At 43.3% G+C, this 22,688-nt stretch overlaps 2 protein-coding genes across 3 annotated transcripts in view; one reads left to right on the forward strand and one right to left on the reverse strand.

The window, feature by feature from the left end:
• GPRIN3 (GPRIN family member 3) overlaps positions 1–16,073 on the reverse strand; it is a 33,983-nt gene extending 17,910 nt beyond the window's left edge. The window contains exon 1 of one of the 2 annotated variants that reach the window (XM_036382318.2): positions 15,730–16,073. The gene's annotated coding sequence lies outside the window, so the exon portion shown is untranslated. Of the gene's footprint in view, positions 1–15,297; positions 15,475–15,729 lie in introns of those variants that run through there. The other variant, XM_036382319.2, reaches the window with a different exon arrangement.
• Positions 14,598–15,794, forward strand: LOC118686444 (basic salivary proline-rich protein 2-like). Its single transcript, XM_036382674.1, has one exon. It carries the CDS (start codon positions 14,598–14,600, stop codon positions 15,792–15,794), a length of 1,197 nt encoding a protein of 398 aa, XP_036238567.1.
• Positions 16,074–22,688: the final 6,615 nt, after the last annotated feature.

Genomic DNA, 22,688 nt, shown 5'->3' on the forward strand with positions numbered 1-22,688 from the left:
TAAAATCTGAGCAATTCTGCGGTGTTTTTACAATGCTGGTAAATGCTCTTCTGAGGGCAATGACTCAAACCTCTGTGTCCAGCTAAGGACTCTAAGCTGCTCACCTAAGTCACTCAAGCTTATGATGTGACTTTACTGAGACTATTACATGAAAAGCTGCATCTCAGCCTCAGCCTCTTCTTTTTCTTTACTTGAGGCTATATGCTTTATTGGGTTGAACCCTGACCCTAATGGAACTGGAACACACCAGCACCTCATTCATTATTTTTATAGCTGATGAAGAACTGCATGTGGGATGTGGGGGAACCAACACTTGTCATGTACTGCAGATAACCAGTGAGACCACTGTTCTTTATATCCAGAAATATCCTAACAGAGTACAAAGCACTGTAGGGGGGTGATGGCTTCCAGTCACCTGACTCTAATGAAGGTCAATGCCAGACGGGAAAGTGGTGGTAAAATATTACAACCATAAACCACTGCAGGTTTTTTTGGTCTCCATCCAGAGCTGACAGAAGGTGTTGAAAGACGCATCTGAGTATTCTCCCAGATGACAGCGACTGCCACTATGGCAGAGCTGATCAGGTAAAGCAGAGAGAAACTGACTGCTCTGGCTCTTGGCTTGAGCAAAAGGCAGTTCTGGCACTGATACCCACTCAAGTCCCAAACCTTGCATCACTAACTTTGGGTCCTGAAATTCACTATTTAGCCAAAGTTCTTTGGGACAAAGAGAGGCTTTCAAGTCTTCTCCATCCTGCACTTAGATGTGTTTGAACAAAGAGACTGAAATGTTTCCTCCAGGTGAAGCAGCCAACTCAGTCACCAAGTCATTCTCTCAACACCTCCATCTTCCTACAAAAGAAAAGCAAAGAAAAACACCAACAGCTGTGCTGTATGATGGCTTATTTTAGGAACAACTCATTATTTGCAGTCTATCCCACAGGTGTTTGATGGCAACAACTTTTTAAAGTTGCCCTTGCAAGGAGCCCAGGGCTGCAAAAATCTCTTATGCTAACAATTGCAGGAACCATCCTCACTTCTATTAGAATTGTTTCCTAACAATGGCTTACACAAAACATGTATTTTTATCCTTAAATTCAATGTGCTTCTATCCTTCTAGACCCAAGAAGGGGGGGCTAAGGTATCCTACTGTCTGCCACATTTTATACTGTGATTTAAATATGATTTTCACAGGTTTAAGAATAATTACATTCTCTGCTTCCAAATTCTTAAAAATCTCAGTGCTCTTAAAACAAATCCTTATTTAGTGTCTGACCTGGTAAGTCCCATCTCTGTTGGAAACAAACTAAGCCCAGGACCACTTCCTCAAGACAGACAATATTTAAGAGGTAGCAGTGCAAAATCTGGAGACTAGTTCAATAAAACAGGCTAGAAATAGAGACACAGAAGCTGTTGTAAGCCAAAGCTTTGCCCACTGCAGTATGGCACAGCCATATCCATACCACGCTTATGGTCCAGTCCACACCCTGGAACTCTGCAAGGCTTACACCAGGCTAAAGTGACATCCCCACTCCTACCAAAGGCTGGCATCTTCCAAGTCAGAGTTCAAGGTTTACACTAAGCCTGTTGCTGGGCACACCTCTTCTCCTTATTTCTTCTGCATTTAGGACAGAGGGTTCACATTTACATTTATCAGGTGACTGAAGCAATGCATGCAGTGATGAAAGCACTGGTAAAAAAACATTTACTTTGCCTTGAATCACTGTCCCTCAGGATGATTGCCAAATTGGTTAATGAGAATAATTAGCATTAATTAGAATGACAGCTCAAAGGAGTTATCTCACATCTGATTTCAACTGAGTTTCAGGTTTACTGGAGCTGGCTGCCTCAACCACCTGGCCAAGCCCAAAGCAGACATCCCCATGGGCAGTGTGACTGGCACTCACCTGGCAGCTTTCACTCCAGCTCACCTTCCAGCTTCTCACACTACACACTGCAAGTAAATCATGCCCCAGGCATTAAAAAAAAAAAAAAAAAAAAAAAAAAAAAAAAAAAGTGGAGATGTGGCACCCCCAAGCAATTTCTGAGTTTATCACCTAATGCCCAGCACCCCCCATCAGGCTGCACTGCTTTTTACTCCTCTTAGGAGCAGTTTTAGCTGCCCTTGCTCAAGCTGCCAGCATACTTAACCTGCAGATTTTAGAAGTGATCTAAGGTCAAGCTGTACCTTGCTAGAGCACAGCTGTGAGAGAGCAGGGCTGTGGGATAGCTTTGTCCTTGTTTCTAAGTCAGCTGGAGTGGAAGCTGGCAGGGTGTGAAAAAGGATCATTCATGGCTTAGGGTTTAATTACTGGACTCACATTGAACATCAATGCCCCATGCACAGAGGCAAACTTGAAAGAGTGAGAAAACACACGGCAACCTTAGAGCCAGTATGAAAGCCAGACAAGATGGTTTATTTCCACATAGGACCTTCTTGAAGATAAGTACTAGATACTTCAACCAGTCATCTGACAGCTGTGAATGCACAGCAGCCTTCCAACCACAATTTATTTTTATTGACATCCTGTTAATGGATACAATTTGAATTACCACAAACTATGGATACTTACATGATTGAAGACAGACATACACATAAAGTCTGATATATGCTAACAAAGACAGTCATCTAGCCTACTCTGGGTGATAAGAGCTGGGCATTGAAATCAAAGATGCTCAAAAGTGCTGAAGAATAAGAAATACCAGTAAAGCCACTAGGATTCAAAAGTTGCTCAATATTTTTGAAAATACAATCTTTTTATTCCCATTCTTATTCAACAAATGCCAGAAGGTTCTAACATACTCTGCCATTTTGCTGGTTGCTACATGTGAGCATAGAGATACTAAGCAGAAAAGATACAGAGCAAAGGTAGGAACCTCTACTTTTTCTGCCTCTTCAATACAATCCAACACAGATGAAGATCACAGAGAAGGCTATGCAACAGCCAGTGTCTAATGCCAGTGATTCAAGTACAGAACACCTTTCTTCTACATCTCATCATCTACTACTAAAAGCTGTGCAATCATGAGCCCAGCAATTTGGGCTTTAGTGATCCACCTCTGCAACATTACAGAAAAAAAAAAATTCAAATGAGTTCCTTCCCTTCCTAGACTCAAGTCCTGAATCTACAAAGAAGGAAAGAGACTTCTGCTAAACAAAAGGCAGAAAACAAAACAAGTGTACAGAACATGCTGCTGCTAGCATTTGCAAAGGAAAAAACCAAACCTCAGAAAACCACCACCTTAAAGCTGAATAAGCAAAGGATATTACAGACCCAGGAAAAGTACTTGCACATACTCCACCCAAGAAAAGTACTTGCAACCACTGCAGATGCATAAGTGTTCATACAAGGAGGTAAGCACTTCTGGAAAGGGCTCTCTTACTGCTCTTGCTCTTCAGAAAGCTCAGGCAGGGTGTGGGATCAGATGGGGTATGAACATATGACAGGAAAGAATAGGACATCCAGTGTAAACAGGGCAGCAGTCAATGAGATACAGAGCCAGCAACTCAATAATCTTTTCATCTTCTTACAGATGAGCTGCTTCTCTTGCAGAGAGCAAAGCTGGCAATTTGTTCTGAAACACCTCTGTGGTGGTGTTCACAGGGGTATTAGGATGAAGGAAGAGACGAGAATGTTGACTCCATGTTTCAGAAGGCTTGATTTATTATTTTATGATATATATTATATTAAAACTATACTAAAAGAATAGAAGAAAGTTTTTCATCAGAAGGCTAGCTAAGAATAGAAAAAGCATCATGACAAAGGCTGGTGACTGACCGAGACAGTCCAGACAGCTGGACTGTGATTGGCCATTAATTAGAAACAACCACATGAGACCAATCACAGATCCACCTGTTGCATTCCACAGCAGCAGATAATTATTGTTTACATTTTGTTCTTGAAGCCTCTCAGCTTCTCAAGAGAAAAAAATCCTAAAGAAAGGATTTTTCATAAAACATGCCTGTGACACACCTCTCCTATAAACCTCTCCTAACAGCCTGTGTGCCAGAGCACGAGAACTCAGAGCAGACCAAGAACAAATGGAAGTAGTATGTGGACAGAGGCAGATTGTGTCAGAGGACCAAGTAATGCCAGGCTAGAGAGCTGGGAAACTAAGTGCAATTTATCAACTTGGCTGTCACTGAGGTGGGAAGCCTTGTCCTCCATCCCTGCTCAGCTGCTGGTCAGCACAGTCCAGGTAATTACTGTACCTTCATTTTCATTATCTCAGCTCTCTTCACTCTGGTCCCTCATCTATTTATTAACAATCCTGAGCCACGGGTGTGGGCAGCCACAGGAAAACTGTTAGGTTTGTTTTACTCCAAGTCAAGAGGAGAAAAATATTTTTGCAAATGCAGACTGCCATGTGAGGTGGCTCGAGAGAGACAGATGTCTCATTAGCACTGCAGATGGGCTGAAAAATCCCCCATCACCACTTCAAAACTCTCACCCTTTTCCTTTTCCAGAAGGACCAAAAATGTGTTCTTTTCCCCTCATGTGGCAGCTTTGCCTTTATTTTAAGGGAGAAATTGCAACACCTAGAAATTCATTAGGCCCCTGGCCTTCTCTTTGGGCAGCAACTAGAGGAAATGGCTCAGCTGTCAAATTTCAAGGTTAGCATGCCTCAGTCCTAAGTTTCTCCCACAAAGCTAGAGGACAGCTGTCAACATTAACACAAAGCTAGAGTGTTAATGCTGACCTTTGGGGAAGACCAGCCTTCTCCCATACGAATTCAGTGACTTAAGTCCATTTGTGAGGCTGACATACCTCTACAACAGCTGAGTAGGAAGACAGGGGGAGATAAGGGGAGAAGGGGAGACCTACTCTTTCAGGAAAAAAGTGAGGATGTGCAGAGGAAAGTAAGTTGGTTGGTCCCTGTGGTAAGAGAAATTCTTTGGCCCTCTGCCTCCTGGACCTAGGCTTGGATGCTCTTCCAGCACTGATTCCCCATCTGTCTCCTACTGTGTGCTCCTTGCCAGACCATTTCACAGCTTCATATCGCCCAAGGCCAGGAAACTGTTCATAAATGGTTATTTTAAAATTGTCTTTTGTATCATGGTATGGCATCATTTTTGAAAGATAGTTTTAAGTATTTGTGATGTTGACCATGTTCCTATCTCTTGCTGCCTCATGTTGCATGTTCCAGTTGAATAGTGTAAACATTGCTTTGTCTTTCTAAGCCTCTGATGAGCACTTTTCCCAATTTTCTGGGGTTTTCTAGGTAAAGTATTAGGTCTCTCTTTTAATGGTTGACTAATGAAAAAAAAATTCAAAAGGTTGTTCTCTAATCATACAGAATGTATTTTTATGTATATATGGACATAGAAAAAAGAAACCAAAGCCAAAAAATCCACACCAAAAACCTTCAGACAAACAAAAAACTCCAAATAAACAAAAAAACAATTGTTAATAATTGTTAACAAATCTTAACAAAAAAAAAATGTGTCTAAGCATAAAGGGGAAAAGCCCGTTTTCCCAAAGACTGCCCTCTTTTCAGTCACAAACAGAAAATCCTATCTCAAACCAGAATTAGTCATTAAGCATATATAACCAATTAACACACGTTTCAACAGTGAAGAATTTAAGATCAAGACTAGGTGACCTCAAGATATTTATCCCAGCTAAATTCTGATCCTGGAGGTCAGCTCAGAAGCCCATGAATGAAATTCCCCAGGCAACACACAAATGTTGATCCTACATTAATTCAAAGGGCAATGTATATTTTCATGTGCATTTCTTCTGCAAAATGCTCTCCAAATGTAAGCCAGCAGGTTTACCCCAAAACACATTTAACTGTGTCTTTAACTCTACAATGCAAAAGAGTCACCATATGGTCTACTAGAAAACAGACACTTTTCATTCCTCTCTACCTCATCTGCCCTACATTCATTATGAATCAGCCATCTAAGACAGGGTGACTGAAAGGATGATGTGGTTTGGCTTCCTATCAGAAACGGCAACTATGGTATTTGGAACAATTTCATATTAATTTAGTATCTCTGGTTAGGTACCTCTGGTAAAAGGCCAGATTTACCTCCTGTAAACGACAAAGGAATTACAGCCTTTAACTGCAAGGTCAAATTTCACTCATCTAATTAAGTTTTGTGCTCTGAGAAGCATTTTAGCTACTGACTTTGATATGATTTTTACAATAACAGGTGTGGCTCTGATTGCCAACTAGTTGAACTCGTGTGGTCATTAAAGACTAATTTTGATTGCTGAAGTCAAGATTATAGATCACATGGAAAAAGAAGAAGGGGTTCAACAGACAAATGAGACAAAATGAGACAAACTGAGGCTGAGTAGGTGGCATTCATTAGTCACTAGAAGGCAGGCTCTGCTCCTGGAGGAACCACCACCACATGAATTGTCCTGGAGCATCCACACAGACAGAACTGATGAGTAACAGCAAATAACACTTCTTACAGAGCTCCGTTCTTGGCATCAAAATATTACAGGCATAATGTAATTGAAGCTTGCTTTCCTGGTACATACTTAAGGAAACTATTATTAGCTTTGCTGTCCTTTTACTTAATTTTCCTCTCCTAAGGCTTTTTAAGGAACGGCTCAGATATTGTGTGGGTTCTCTCCCTGTCATCTTCATGTTTGAGCTGGCTGCTGGTAGGAAGGTCTGCTCATATTCCTGCAGGCATGCCAATCTGGATACAACAAACACATACAAATAGTCTGCCATGTAAGAATCTAGTGGAAAAAAAAATAATTGAGAAAAAAACAAACCAAAACCCAACCCCAAACAAACAACAAAAAAACCACCCCAAAACCCCAGGGTACTATCTCATGAACAGATTCAATCCACTGATCTTCTTTTCAGGGAGCAAGTGTGAATGTGCTTATTGTCCATCTCTTTGGCAAGCATCCTGCTACCTTTGTGTCCCCTCCAGCGTGGAAAACTGTAACTCTAAAATAGGTCATTTTATTATGAAAATTTGTTTTCCAAGCAGTATTCCCTTGAGGCCCTACATATTAAGAGCATCTTTTGAACTGGATAAATACTGTTCTCCTATTTCCCAATATCAACTCACATGTTTATGTGATAATGGCCAAGCATGGTCCAGCTGGAAGCAATTCTCAAATAGACCATTTAATAGAAGTATTTCTGAGGGAAAGCTCCCAGGCTTTATGATAGGGTATTATCTGCTTTTATTGCACTGTGGCCGCATGACTTGAGCTTTGAATTGTTCCTTTTTAGTTGATGCATACCCCAAACCTGAGAGGAAGTAAAAACCCCTTTTCTCACCAAAGAGAAGACCATCTCTGAATTTCTGTGCCTGCAATATGCAGGAGGAAACTGCTTGTCCCTTCCCCTTCCTAGGACATCAAGCTAATTGAGACTCAAAACAATCAATAAAGGCTGGATTAATTCCTGAGTGCCAAAAGCACAGGCAGCTAAATTAATGAAGCTAATCCTTTTGTAGTACCCATTAGTTAAAACTTCTCTGCAGCTCCTGATGCAGCTTGCTTGACTTCTCAGGAAATGAATGAACCACTATCATTCCTCAGTCATAGTTCACAGTGCATCCTCATGCATTTTTAGCACCACTAGCACATGGCCAAAACCATGGGCTGAATTCAGCTGATGAGCCCTGTGTTCTCAGGCACAGATTCTGCACAGTCCCAACCTGAAGCCACCACATGCAGTGACAGCTTCCAAGTCTAAGCAGCTCTTGGCTGAGGTAGGTGAAAGCACATTTGCAGTTACCAATGCTCTCACCTATGGCACCAACAGCTTTGTTTGAAGAATGGGGCAGCAGGCAGGGACCTGAAAGCCTGGTCACTTTATTCTGCCATGCCATGCACTTGAGGTTACTCCTTGAAACACCTCTTACCCTTTCTGTGAAAATGCCTTTGGTGCTGCAACTAAGAATTGTTAAATATTACCACAGCTGACCTTGTAGATAGGACACTCGTCCCTATGGACAACTGGAAACTGATGCTATTTTATGGAGTACTGAAACAGCAGATCTTGTAAGGCTGCTGCTTAGCTTGGGCAGAAATCTGGGTCCTCAAACTCATGCAAATCTTCATAGCCTCTTTTAACAGCTTTTAACAGATATTCCCTAACTATTAACCTCAAGGGCAAGATTAACATTTTTGTTTTAATTAACATGGAGAGGCTGTGGTGTGCAGCAGTATTATAAAAAGTTCTGAAAAGCCAGCCTTTTGGAATGGAATAATTCTGTCATCTTGTTTCCACACAGTTCTTCTCAAGACTATCATCTTTCTGACAAGTATTTTATCACTATTACTTCTACCCCTTACTACACTCCCCAGCATGCTTATTATATTCCATAATTTTCTTAATGAGTCATCTCAACCTTAATCTTTCAATTGTGTGAAGTTTTTCATGAAACTGATACTTCAGTTTCAGAGGAAGGAGAGTGACTGTAAGGAAAGTGACCCTTTAGTTTGTTAAATACTGAAGTGCAATTATCCTTCAGCATTTCCTAGCCAAAGGGCTGGCTAAGACCTCAACAGCCAAAAAACTGCTTCTAGGAGAGCTGAGCTGGGAAGATTTAGGTGACTTTTACACCTCTCCACTTTCTGAAGTTGGGACCTGGTGATATCTGACTCATTCTCAGTGCCCAAAGGCCCCTGGAAACTGCTCTGAACTGCAGCTCCAGTAGTCTAAGAAAAACAGGGAGTGGCTAAAATGCAACAGGGCCCTGTCCACATCACCTTCTTTGCTGGAAAATTTCTTACCTGCTTTGTTACACCAACCTCACAGACTTAATCTGTTATTTGACCCTGTTTTTGGCAAAACTCCACAGAGTCCTGGGGCCTATGGAAGGGAAGGGACTGTTCTCTGGGCACTCAGCAGACACACTGCTTTCTGGATTAAGATGTCACTGGCAATACATTGAAGGTAAACCACTAGTCCCTGCACTTCAAAACATTTTACAGTTTCTTTACTAAGACAAAGTGACTGCCCACAAATAGAAAATAACTTTCAGTCAGGCTGGCTCTAGGTTAAGGGACTCTGCTCACCCCAAAACTGGCAAACATCACATTTCCCTGACCAGAGAAACCACGTGCCAGCTCTACTTGCTACCAAGAGGAACACTCATCTCTTCCCAAAACCATGCAAAACCAGATTAGTAAGCAGGCTACTGTTCTTTTCCTTCTCTGTTCAACCCAGGAAAGGAAAAATCCATCCATCTGAAAATTATGCCTAACCACATATTTTTTTTTCCCCCCACATAAATGTTAATGAATTGACTCCTGTTTATGCAAATTTAAGGTAAACATAGGATCCTTTGTTATCCCATACTGGAAATTCCCACTGTTTCCATGATAACAGCTTGACTGATTTTTCTCAGCTTTCTAGTGATTATTTCATGCATGTAAAGAGGGGTCCTGGAGTCACCAGAAAATTCCTGAATTAATTCTTCACTGACTTCACTGTCATCATTTGAGATAAGCCATTGCTTTTTATAGTATCCTTTTCAGATTAGTCATAATGTAGCATAGTATTCATGGCCTCTGTTTCAATATGTTGGGTTTTTGTGTGAAGAATATTAAAAATAATTGCACATCTTGTTGTTTCATTTTGCCTTTTTTCTTGTTTGACTTCCCTTTTAAAAACTGAACTTTGTTTGTTTGCACATTAGCATCACTGGGAAAAAGATTTTCACCATTAGAATGCAGTCTGGGATTCCAACTGCAGTAGCCAATATTTGTTCAATGTTCTCCAAAAGCAGTAGGAAGGCACATGTGCATATAGAAAGCCATCCTGTTCATCCAGATAAAAATGCCAACTGGTGATAATTGCATGATGATTTTGAAGAGCTGACAGTATTAATTATCATCACTGAACTACAGGAGAATCTCAGGATAGAGGTGTCACTGTGAGAATTCAGGCAAACATTGATTACTTCTCAATATTTTTAGAAACACCTTTCCATTTAGCAAGAAAAAAACCCCAACAAACCAAAAACAAATCAGAAAAAGGGAAAATAAGTTAGAGTTGTCTTTCCAAAGCTGTTTGGTCACTATGTTCTGCTTATATTTGGTATATGGTTTTTTCAGAAAGTAAGAATCCTCCTGTTGCAGGCTCTCTAGACAACCTTTCCTGCAGTAGCCACTTCAGTCCTGACCTGTGCTTTAGTTCATAGCTGTAGCTAAGTGGAGCACTAACATAACTCTAGTCAGAATCATCCAGACTGCCAGAGCTCCGGGAACACTGCTCTTCCCCGCCTTGTGTGCGCATTAATGTACAGGCACACAAATGGGAGGGGGTGTGTTATTGCCACGTAACCACAATCAATCCACAGATGATATGAATGCTTTCCAACTTAGCAATGCTGCTGCTTCCTGGATCAGGAGGTCACCAGACCACAGTGAAGATTCCTGTCTAGCAATGTGCTTCATATCTGTTTTATCATAGTTGAATTTGACTATGAGGGTTGCCTGAGAGGGAGATGATAAATATCTCAGAACACATACTTCTTGTGATCATCTTCTAAAAAACTTCTCCCCACTCCCTCAGCATATTTCTTCTCCAAAGCTAGACAACAGTGATATAAATGAGATTGGAAAATGAATTGTAACCACTTGCCAAGTGATAGCAGCTTTCAGCCTCAGCTCAGAGCTGGTCTCCTCTATGTTAGCCACAGACACCAGCAGCATGTGGCAATGCTGATAGCAAAGATACTAACAATTTAATAGAGCACTGGGATGTCTGTGACCCCCTTGATTAACTCCTTGATCTTCTAAAAGAACTACTGTCAGAGGGAGGAAATAAGCAAGCTCAGCTGTTACTACCACGTCTACTAATGTATAATAAGTACAGTAAAACAATCAGCAGGAGTAACACGTGTTGCTAACAACTACAGAGATATCATAGACACAGACACTTTTTCCTGGATAATTTAATAGATACTGTATCTTCCTGGATGTCTGGCTGATACTGGCTGTGGTAATAGCTTCCATGCGTGCCACTGAGCTTTGTTTCACAGGATCACAGATTTAGAGGCATGGGGGAGATGAGGGGAAAGAACTAAATCTCTGAATCTGTCCTCTGTGAACACACCTATAGCACTCTTTTACCACAATGCATGGTAATATTTGTCATTGTTGGCATTCTTCCCTCCACTTAATTATTCTCATCAAGTGCACCACTTGTGCACTTGTCCACTGCTGACAGAGGACAAATAGGTGCAAAATGCTATTATGCTGGTTCCCAGTCATTCCTACTCAGGTGCCCACCTTTTTCTTTGCCTTTCCCCCCCTGCACAGCCTGCATGGAGTTGCAGGTGTTGGCACTGCATTTTCTTCCCTATTTACTCAGCAGCATGCTGACACCTCAACCCTCTAGGATCTGCTGCCAATCTACAAATGTGAGCTCCTAGCCACAGACTCCCAAGAGACAAATAACTCGATGTTAATAAGTAACTGATCATGTGTGATTAAATTTTTAATCGGCACCAGTCTTTGTTTCTATAGAACTGTTACTGAGTTCAAAGTCCATATATATAATAAAAGATATATGTATACCTTTTCTATTTTTACTATTTGCAAAAGTAAACTGTATTCACATATACTTTTTGAAAACTTTTCCTATAGGACAGTAATTTAATTTCATTCAGAATATGTCCAGAACTTGTCTTCCCCTAGTAAAATTATCCATCTTTTTTTTTTGTTCTGACTCTCAGGAAGGTGATGTTTACCTAAATTAGGTAACATCAGGTCTTAATCCAGGATTGCTCCTAAATCCACAAAGGCAGCAGATTCAGCCTGTATCCTAACTCTGCTTCTAGTGTGGGAGTTATAAATTAAGAAGTGATGTGCTGCTAGGAGCATAATTCTCAGTTAGGAAATTTTGTTCTGCCTGTAGCTGTGAGACTATGAGCAGATTGCTGGTACTCCTACAGCAGGGAGGATTTCACAAACTGCAGGCAGGATGTTGTTCCCTTTAGCTTTGGCTGAGTCTGACAGAGGGAGTTTATGGTCTTAAAAATAACAGTCTCAGTAACAGTTTCAGTACCCAAATCTGACAAATTTTACCACTGCCATACCATCGTGCTAGTGAAATCTGTCTAACCTAGTGCTCTCAGTCTTCAGCAAGCCTGAGACTCAAAAATACCATCTTCTGTCTGTTTACAATTAATTAACAGCCTGTAGAATTAATTACCAGCCACTATTCTTAATGCTGGGCTGACTCTGGATGGGCTTCATAATTCAGAGATGTGTAATTTTTGGGACCAGCCACCCCAAGGAAACACACACATATTCTGCTGATTGCAAAAGGAGTTGGAGAAAAGGTGCAACCATGAGAAAGGAAAGCATAAGTTGAAAAAACTCAGAGATATTAGCCCAGTGTGGAGGACAGAAGGTGAATTTGAATGGGTGAGGGAAAGATACCTCTCAGGTAGTAACATTTCAGAATTTCTTATTGGGGAGATATACAATTGGACAAACACTTGAGAAACAATTCCTAAGATGCTGACACCAGCCTGTAGAAAATTCAGCAGAATTCTGGAGCTCTATTCAATCAGATGTGATATCTGAGCTCTGTGATGATTTTTCAGACTGTTTATATTTAGTGCATCACTGTCTATACTTCATGAAATCTTATGAATAGACATTCCCATTTTACATGGGACTTGTAATAAAAAAGTCTTCATGAAATTTCAATAACACTCTTTGTCCTGACATTTAAGTCGTTACACAGTCAGAATGTACTGTTCTTAATTTTAACACTTCGAAGACAACTAGGTCATTCTAAAGGCTGAAACCTGCCATCATTATTTGTGCAAACAAACCTTACTCACAGGCATCATCATATCACCTACTCCATGAGATGGTCTGCATGTAAAGACCTTTAATTTCCAGACCTCTTCCACCACCCTCCCTCCCTCACTGTGTATTAAGCTCAAAGACAGGGCAAGTCAAGGTGGTTACCAACACACAACCCCCAAACAAAAAATAAAAACAACCTCAACCCAAACAAAAAAAATTAGTTATTATCAAAGAACTTTGTTTTGTACCATCTCCCACAGAAGGTGCCTTCAGACTACTCAATCTCATAATTTTGTTGAGATTCAAGATGCTACCTGCATGCTGCTGGAAAAAATGACAATATTCTGTCAAAGCCACCTAACCTCTGGCCCATAACTCTCAGATATTGTGCTTTCTAGAGAGCTGTAAGTCCAGGCTTAAGCACACTTCAGAGCAAGTAAAACACAACGTTCAGGTTAAAGACTCTCAAAATAATGACACTGTGTATGTCAGCCTAGACATCAGAGCCAGGGGTGGGATTTACAGCTCTTTAAGATAGAAAAGCAATTCTCTCTTTCTCTCACCAACACTTGGAGGCACAGCTGAACAAAAGCAGTTACAAAAGCAATTCACTGCAATGGGCACTCTCAGTTTGCAGTTTATACATTACTCAGTGTAACTTCTTAGTAACTTTTACTCCAGGAGACCTTAAACTTATATGAAATTGGCTGGGGGAGAAGACAGACCTTTAGGAGGGAGATCCTGGGACGAGAAGCCCTTCTGACTTCTAGAGGACACCAGAGGTCTATTGTGATTCCTGAGCTGCAGACTCCACAGAAGTGAAGTGAACTGAGGAGGGAAAAATCTCTAAAATAGGCAGATCCAAAGGTATAAATGTAGAAATATTTAATTCAAATGCTCCTGACAACCAGCTTCTGAGAAAACCGTGGCTTCCAAAGAAGTGCAGAGATCACTGCCTGTAACTAATGGAACAGAAGTTCCCACCGTGTAGTCGTGGGAAAGAAAAGTTTGTACCACTGGGTGAATAGACAGGGGAATACTGAGCACGAGGTTATTATCTCCACACGTGACATTAACGAGGGCCTTCCTGGAACCCTGCTGCTGTGCAGCACCGGAGGCCGGCAAGGATGGTGGTGCAGGCTCAGAGAACAGCAGCCCAGACATTCCTCCTGGGGAGCATCTGCATTCCAGGGAGAGACCAAGGCAGCCAGGTCTATTTATCTCATCAGAGACAATGTTAAGTGGCTATTTAATTACTGCCCTTAAATACTTGAGCAGAGAGAGATGATCTGAAACTAGATAGCTATTTAATCTGACAGGCAAAACATTACAAGATCTAGTAGCTGGGAGATGAAGTCAGAAAAGTTCAAAGGGGAAAAGAGATGCAAACGTTTAACAAAGCGATTAAAAATTGGAGCCAATTATCCAGGAATGTAGTCAATTCCCATCGTTGGAAGTCATTTAATCAAGACTGTTTGAAGAGGCTGGTGGGCCAGACCTTGGAACCACTGGGGAATAGTTTCTGCTTTATATTATGGAAGAGGTTAGGCTATGGGACTATAGTAATGTCTTACAACTAAAAACCCCACCACTAGCATTATTATCTCCTTGACAAAAAAAGGATGAAGAAATAAAGAATCAATGAAGCCAAGGCCTGTATGGGGCACAGAACACAAGCTGAAGGTAGACAACACAAGCCACAGACCGGGAGCTGACATCATCAGTAGTTTTATCACCAACTACAGCAAGAGAAAGAAAAGGCCGTGAGGGACTCGTGCCCAGCCCCAACGCCCTGAGCCAGGCAAGGGACATCACCTGGCCAGTCCTCACGGCGCAATGCTCCCTGACCGTGACATCCCAGCCCGCAACCCCCGCGGACCCTCCTGCTCTCGCCCGAGAGCCGCCACACCACCACGGTCTGGGGAGCCGCGGGCTCCGCCGACCACCACCCGGGGGTACCGCAGCTCACCCTCACCGCCCGGCTTCGGCCCGGGGACGCCCCTCGGCCCCGATCCGCACTCCGGGCGGCGGCTGGGGTCACCCCCGCGGCGGCGGCCGCCTCCGGGGCATCCTCCGCGCTGCGGCATCGCGGGCACGTTGCCGTGGCGACCGCGCCGCGCATCCCCCCGGCCCGTCCCGGCGGTGGGGGGCATCTCATCAATATTCCCGCCACCTTCTTTATTTCTTTCCTTAAGTTTTCCGCGCTCCCGGATCACGCCTGAGCCCAAGTCGCTTACAAGTGCCGGCAAAACCGAGCAGAGGATGAGAGAGGCGCCCTCGGGGCCGGCCCGGCCGCTCCCACCCGCTGGTGCCCGCTCGGCGGGGCGGCCGCAGCCCCACTGCCGCGGAGCGGGGCTCGGCTCGGCTCCCCGGGCACGGCTCGCACCCGCGGCCGGCAGGGCGAGGCACGCCCGCCTCGCCCCGGCACCTGCCCGCGCACCCAGCCCGCAGCTCCCGGGCGCCGAACGCCGTGGCCGGGGTGTGTGCGGGCCGTGTAGGTGCCCTGCCAGCCCGCTCCGCTCCCCCCGCCCCTTACCTCCGCGGCGGCGCCGGGGGAGCCGCGGGCACGCCGCCGCCGCGGGCAGGGATGACCTTGCGGAGAAATCCATCATCCGGGCAGGAAAACAAGCCGCTCCTCGGGGCGTGCGGCGGCGGGAGGAGCGCGGCAGGCAGGGAGGGCAGCGGGCTCCGCTTGGGCGGCCCTTCCCGCCGCGGGGGCAGGACGGAGGCGATCCGTGCCGCCACCGACGAGGGGCACGGGCGGCAGCACGGCCAGCCCAGGCTCCGCCGCCGCCCGCGGAGCTGCGGCTCCCGGCCGGCTGGGGAGGCGGGAGCGGCGGGGCTGCGGCGCCGGGCCGGGCTCCCCCGCGGCCGCAGCGGAGCGGGCAGCGACCGCAGCAGCAGCCCCGGAGCGCTGGCCCCGCAGCCCGCCCCGAGCCCGCCCGAAGCGCAGGGCGCGGACACGTACCTGCTTCCAGGGAGACATTTCCCGCTGACGCCAGCCCCACCCCGGGCCTTTCCTGGCTCTTATAGCGCGGGAGCTGGCGGCTCCTGTCCTCCATCAGGGCTGAGCAAGGGTCCCTGGTAGCCCCCCGAGAGCCCCGGGCTCGCTCTGTATTGCCACCTCTGCCGGCCGGCTTCTCTCCGGCTCCTAACCCAAAACTGGGCGCTGAGCTGCTTCACGGCAGCAGAGCCAGGACCTGACACCTCAAGTCCGCCAGCTCCATCCACCTGTGCCAGCCATGCGTGTGTCGGCGGGGGAGGCGTTCGGGCACAGAGGCAGCTGCGCTGAGCCCTCTGCTCGCGGGGTGGGGGCACAGGTTAGCGCGGGGAATTGCAGCGCATGCAAATGCGCTCCAGCTCTTGTCACGCTTTCAGTTTGGGTTGTTGTTTTTGATAGGCAGATTTGGCTTCCTGTGTGAAGCACTGCCCTGTTTGCCTGGGGAAAAAAAAATAGTAGAGTCAAGCGAAAAAGAGGTTTTGGTTTGGAAGTCTTAATTATCCGGAAATCTTTGATCTAATTTCGGTTTATTCCCACCACAGTGGAATTTTATCTCTCTCTGCTGCAATCACAGGAAATGGTTCTGCAGTGCCCGGAGACTCAAGTCAAGTACAGGTTTTCAACTGGGAAGGTTTTAACTCTTCTGCAATCCTTCAGGGATGAATAGGAGCAGGATTAAAAAAAAATAACAAAAACAAGCCAAAACTGTAGGACAAGCTGTGAAGAGAGCTCTATTGCAATATGAAAAAAAAAAAAAAGAACAGGGTATCTAAAAAAATAATTTTTATCCATAAACATTGTAGGCATCAGTGAATAATATTCCCTTGATCCTTATGAATGGACCCATATTTTATTTACTGCTTTAACAAACACCCTCCGCCTCAGTTATTGATCCTAAATCTCCTTGACTCAAGAGTTAAGTGATCATGAAAAACACCTTATATTTCCTACCATAGCAAATGTAATTTCTTCCCCCACAGCAGCCACTAAGATCAGCTCATATTTGTGTAGTAGCCATTCCTGAATGTAGCTTTCTGACAGTTATTTAAGCATGAAAAATTCAAGATATATTTTCAACCTTCACCTACAATAACTACTTTTTCTCATATGCAAAGGCCAATCCAAAAGTGCTCTTAAAAGCCTGAACAGCCCAAGCATCCATCACTGGAAGGAGATTGGAGAGAGCATCACACTTTATCAGGAAAAGACTTACAGCACTAGCACATCCAAGGCTTCCTAGTAGCTCTTCTTTACTTTGTTTTCTTCACAAATTTTGCTACTTTTTTTAGTGCTCTGGAGGGCTGAACAAAGCCTGGTCCTCCCCATGCCCATGTCTGAATCAGGAATACAAGATCAACTTGGCAAACTGAGTCAGTGTTCAACTCCTCTTCATTATTCTGCTAAATGAACTATTTTTAAAGAAACATTGCCAAACTTCCTAGAATTAATCCTCCTGCCATTAACATTACTAAAGGGGAACTTCCCTTTTTTTGATAAAGAAAGAAAAAGGCTGGATGATGCAATTTCCTTTTGTCAGCAATTACACTTTTATGAGGAGATAGCTGTCAGCACTTACAGGCCTTGCAGCTGCAAGGACTTTGTGGGACCTCACAGGCTACTCAGCAAGGGAAAATTACAATTAGTCTTGTTTTCATAAACCTTCCTAAGCATGAGACTCCTTATCTGGATTATTGAGAGCCCTTTCTGTTGACAATTCAGCCTTGAAAGTCACAGCAAGAAGTTATATGCACTCAGCTGGAAAGACTAGGGAGTTTTCTATGGGCTGTTGTGTCTGAAGCACCTTCAGAGCATGTGGAGGACTCAGTCCCAGAACTGTGGGAAATTGGCATTCTGAGGCAAAAAAAGAGAGGAACTGGGAGCTTTTTTTGCTCCAAGTCCCGGTATGCTCCTGCACCTCATAACTAGTGTCCACATGTTTTCCTGCTGAGTTCAGATAAACCTTTCTTCTGTGTGTGCAGCATTGCTGAGAATCCTGCTCTCAAGCAGTCATATGTGAGCACTGGGGCTACTGTTTTCATGTCTGATGGACAAGGAATTCCAAGAGAATAGAAGAAATAATATGACTGAAATACTGCTCAGCTGATAATCTCTTTTCCATGCTTTAGTCTCCAGATGCAGTGATGATCTGGGAAGCTGAGAAGAGGTGTTAAAGAGACTCAGGTCATTGCAGAAGCTGGTTGAGATGATGCACTTTGGGCATGGCCTCTTTGTTTATGAATTCTTGTCACATACCTGTTTTTTCCCCTTTACTCTTCCCTGAACCACAGTCTGCCATGTAAATGGCTTCATTTGGTACATTAGGCAATATTGGTTTTAAAGACCTCTAAAGGATTTTCTAAACCCTGTTATGAGTTCTGCAGTCTGCTAGCCACTGTTCCAATTGTCAAGGCAAGTCATCACATCTCAACACATCAATGTGTCACCATATCAATGCAAACTAAAGATTTAGATAATTCTGATTTATTTATCAGAATGTTTAACTCCCTTAATCACCTGTGAGTAATGGCCAATTTGCTACTACTTATCCATCCTTTTTCCTCCTTCAATCTCCAGCTATATGCATTTGATTTATTTTGACTTTTTGTAGGTCTCAATGCAAAAAGTATTCATACTGAGGGCAGCACATAGATGGCTGCTTAGCTTTAGGCACTGTACTGATAACTTTAAATAAAGTCAACATGCTTAAAATTAAGTGTGTGCATAGGTCTCAATAATAATGAGAATAATAAAGAATTCAACCTCTTTAACTTGCTAGTATTTTCTGAGGTGGAAGCATAAATGTAACTGCAGAGGGTTTATCTTTTGATATGTGTTAGACCAGAGCTCAAGGCAACAGGAGCCGGGGTTTTTAGGAGCTGACACAGTCCAATTAGCCATCAGAATGACAGCCACACTTCTGCAGTGCCCTTGACTCTTGTAGTATATTTTAAAATCTCATCTTCAAACTTTATCACTGTCTGGCTAAAAGAAATTCCTTACCATAGCTGAAAAAAAAATATATATGACGGTTTATCAAAATGAGTAGTGGTATAACATGTTGAGAAGATGTGCATTTGGCCTCAACTAGTGTGGCTTCATTGACTTCAGTAGTACTAGGCAAATTTACATTGGTGGGGATTAGGCCTGTGCTATTGTATTGCTTCTACCATATTTCTTAACATATTTTGATGAGTTTTGATGACATTAATAACAAATTTAAGTTGTGTGGAAGCCTCTTTTTTTTAAGGCAACATCTTTCATGTCTTCTTTAGGAAAAGGAGTTAAGAATCCTTCAAAATGTAAATAGAAATATAACTTTTCCCCAGCAAAACTTCAGTTCAAGGTAGGGCTGAAAAGGGCAATGAAGAGCAAATTTGTGAATACAGTCATTTAACATTTAGGCTTTCATGAAGACACTTATAACTTTACTTTCCATTAGTGTGAAGAACAAGTTGAATGGCTGGATGAATATGTTTACTTGGGACCAGGAGCTGAGCCAAAACAGGTGCAAGTCCTCTGGTGTGTTAGCTGCAGTTGACAGCTGTATCATTAGAGACAAATGCATCAAGAAAGAAAACCCTACCACCCACAGGGTGATGTGGTGCATGTGTTCTGTGATCATGCACTTTCTGTCTGACCAGCAGGGCAGAGTAAATACTCATTCCAGGTATTACACAGCATCTCCCTCTCTCTCCACCTCTCACACACCTAATGGGCTGTACCAGGCACCTCACAAATGGATGCACTGTTTGGCCACATAATAACTGTCCTGGATCATTAGACTGGGACTGATAATACAGGTTATGGCTAGAAATAATGGGTTCTGTTGGTCATATTTAAGAAATTTCCTTTAAACATTTTGGTCGTTATAATAATAATAATAAAAGGGATATAAAAAAAAGTGCATTGAACAAATAGTATGCCACTGTGAGGGAACACAATATTGGGGATGCTTTTTACAGTGGTCCTAAAACCCTATGCATCCATGAGCTTACTGCTGTATCTCTGGCACTTATGTCAAATTTCAGTGAAAAATGTGTATTTCTATGTGAATTTCTACAGCATTGTAAAAATGCTTTTGCATCTTGCCATGCACCTCTTGACAGCTTTTGCTTCTGTCTGAGCTGTGAAGGTCCTCCTGGGGAACTTCAACCACTCCAGCATATGCAGGAGGGACAGCACAGATTTGGCCTTTCCAAAGGGTAGAGTCCCATGGAATAAAGCCCTAGAGGAAAGAGTGGTCCAAGAAAGCTGGTTAATATTCAAGCATCACTTCCTCCAAGCTCAGGAGCAAACTTTCCCAATGAGGAGGAAGCCAGGCAAAATTTCTGCATGAGTGAACAGTGAGCTCCCAGACAATCTCAGAGACTAAAAGGAAGCATACAAGGAGATAAAGCAAGGACAGGTAACTTGAGAGGAATAGAGGTACATCATCAGAGCATCCAGGGGTGAAGTTAGGAAAGATAAAGCCCAACTGGAATTTAATCTGTCTAGGAATGTCAAAGACAGCAAGAAGGGCTTCTATGTGTACATAGGTAAGAAAAAGAAGATGCATTCATTGCTCAATGAGATAGGAGACCTCTTTACACAGGACGTGGGAAAGGCTGCAAGAATCCCATCCCCTCTTCACTTTAGTCTTTACTAGCAGGACTGACCTTCAGAAATTCCAGGTCCCTGAAACCAGGGGAATCTCTGTATCAAAGAAGACATAGCATTGGTGGACAAGGATCGGGTTAGACAATATTTAGAGCAAACTGGACATGCACAAGAAGGTCAGGAAGAAGGACCCAGGCCAGTAAGCCACACTTCAGTCTTTGGAAAGTGATGGAGCAGTTAAACTTGGAAACTGTTTCCAGGCACATGAAGGATCAGACAGTTGTCCAGAGCAGTCAACATGGTTTCACCAAGGGGAAGATGTGCTTGGCCAACTTGGTAAACTCCTATGAATGAATGGCTTTGTAGATGAGAACAGTGATTGTTGTCCACCCACACTTCAGGAAGGATTTTGGCACTGACTCCTCTAAGATTCTCATGGTGAACATGAAGTATGAGCTGGATGGACAGCAAGCTGGATTGAATAGTGGCTGAACAGATGAGTCCAGAGGGTGGTGATGAGTGGCAAGAAGTGTAATTGTAGGCCAGTCACTAGTGATATATCTCAGGGGTGAAGACTGGGTTAATATATTAACAGTATTAAATAATATTAAATAATAATATATTAAACATTCTCATTTGTGATCTGGATGTTGGTGCACCCTCAGCAGCTTTGCTGGTGGCACAGATCTGGTAGGGTGGCTGACACAGCAGAGGGTTGTGCTGCCATCCAGAGACACCTCAGGGGGCTGGAGATATGGGCTGACAGAAACCTGAGGCATTTCAGCAAAGGAAGTGCAGGGAGGAGTCACCCCAGGCATTGGTACATGCTGGGGCTGCCCATCTGAAAGGCTGAGAGGGCGACCAAGGACTGACACACTTGCCCAGAGAAGCTGTGGAGTCTCCATCCTTGGAGGTGTTCCAGAGCCATTTGGATGTGGTCCCAGGCAGCTTGATCTAGGTGGCCCTGCTTGAATGGGGGTGTTGGACCAGATGGCCTCCAGAGATCCCTCCCAACCTGCAGCAGTCTATGATTCTGTGATTCCTTTGGTTTGATGGGAGCTTTTGGCCAATGTGCTGTGACACTTCTCACCCTCAGACTCTGAGGAGGACAACTGGGTATGATTCATTTCACATTCTGCTATTCCCATTTAACACATTTTGTGTATTCATTACTGTGTTCCTACATGTGAAGCAGGCCACACACACACAAACATAACCTTCTCCCTTCTTAACAAATTAAAATAAACGATTTGATGAGTCAGTAATTTATACTGTTTACCTCCCTTTATGTCAACAATCCCAAGACCTGGAACAACACATAATCATAATGATTATAGACATAATGAGCTGATTTATTACGTAGACACCACATGGTATTCTGGTGCATATTCAGCTGTAATGATGTCAAACAATACGACTGGAAAATCTATCTGCTCAGACAACTGCTGCCTGCTGGGAACAATAAATTAAGCTAATGCAGTACCAGACACATGGGTTCTCTGTACTCAGTGCTCCATCTCTACCTAAATTATGTATATATCAAAAGCCTTTGACATTTTTAGAATTTCAGGAGAAAAGAAAATCAGTCAGGCATCCTTTAAGGAGTGGTTGTGAGTGCTGAAGGAAAATGTAAATGAAATACTCTCCCAATACAGTTCTGTGATATGGAATCCCTCTTGCAGTTGTACATTTTCACTGAGTTTAAGAAACTGTTTGTTCTGTTAGCAGGTTAGTTCTTCCTACTTCCTGGGATGTGCAAAGTGTTATTCCAGAGGGGAACATCCTTTAACAGGGCTATCACAGCTACTTTCATATCTTTGCATTTCATTGCACAAGACAGAAACTGCTCCTCGTGCTACCAAAAGAACCATTCCCTGGACCACTACAAAAGATGTTTATGGCTCACACTTGCCACCTACAACATGGATTTTTATGCTGATTCATACAACAGGTGAGATGAAAAGCAGATGTGATAGGTGCTGCAAGGTGAGTAGATAAATGATGGATATGTGCAAGTGTGGAGGATAAGTACCATAAACAGTAGAGAGTAGAGATAAAAAGGACTAAAGAGAGCAGAGACTCTTTTTTAAATATAAAGAATGTCAAAACCCCAAGAATAAATTTATAGAATAAATATATAGGTCAGTGTAGAATCATACATCCAAAAAATAAATTCTGGATTGAAATCTCTTGTTCATATGATCTCTAAATATGTCAATGCTGCATTGAAACAGGGAGCCTTATGTTAATTCCAGGCAGCTGACAAAATAAAACATCAGGTGTTTCTGTTTCCTGGATATATTCACTATTTTTCACAGAATCCCACTGAT

Source organism: Molothrus ater, chromosome 4 (assembly GCF_012460135.2).
Source record: "Molothrus ater isolate BHLD 08-10-18 breed brown headed cowbird chromosome 4, BPBGC_Mater_1.1, whole genome shotgun sequence".
NCBI classification, from domain to species: domain Eukaryota; kingdom Metazoa; phylum Chordata; class Aves; order Passeriformes; family Icteridae; genus Molothrus; species Molothrus ater.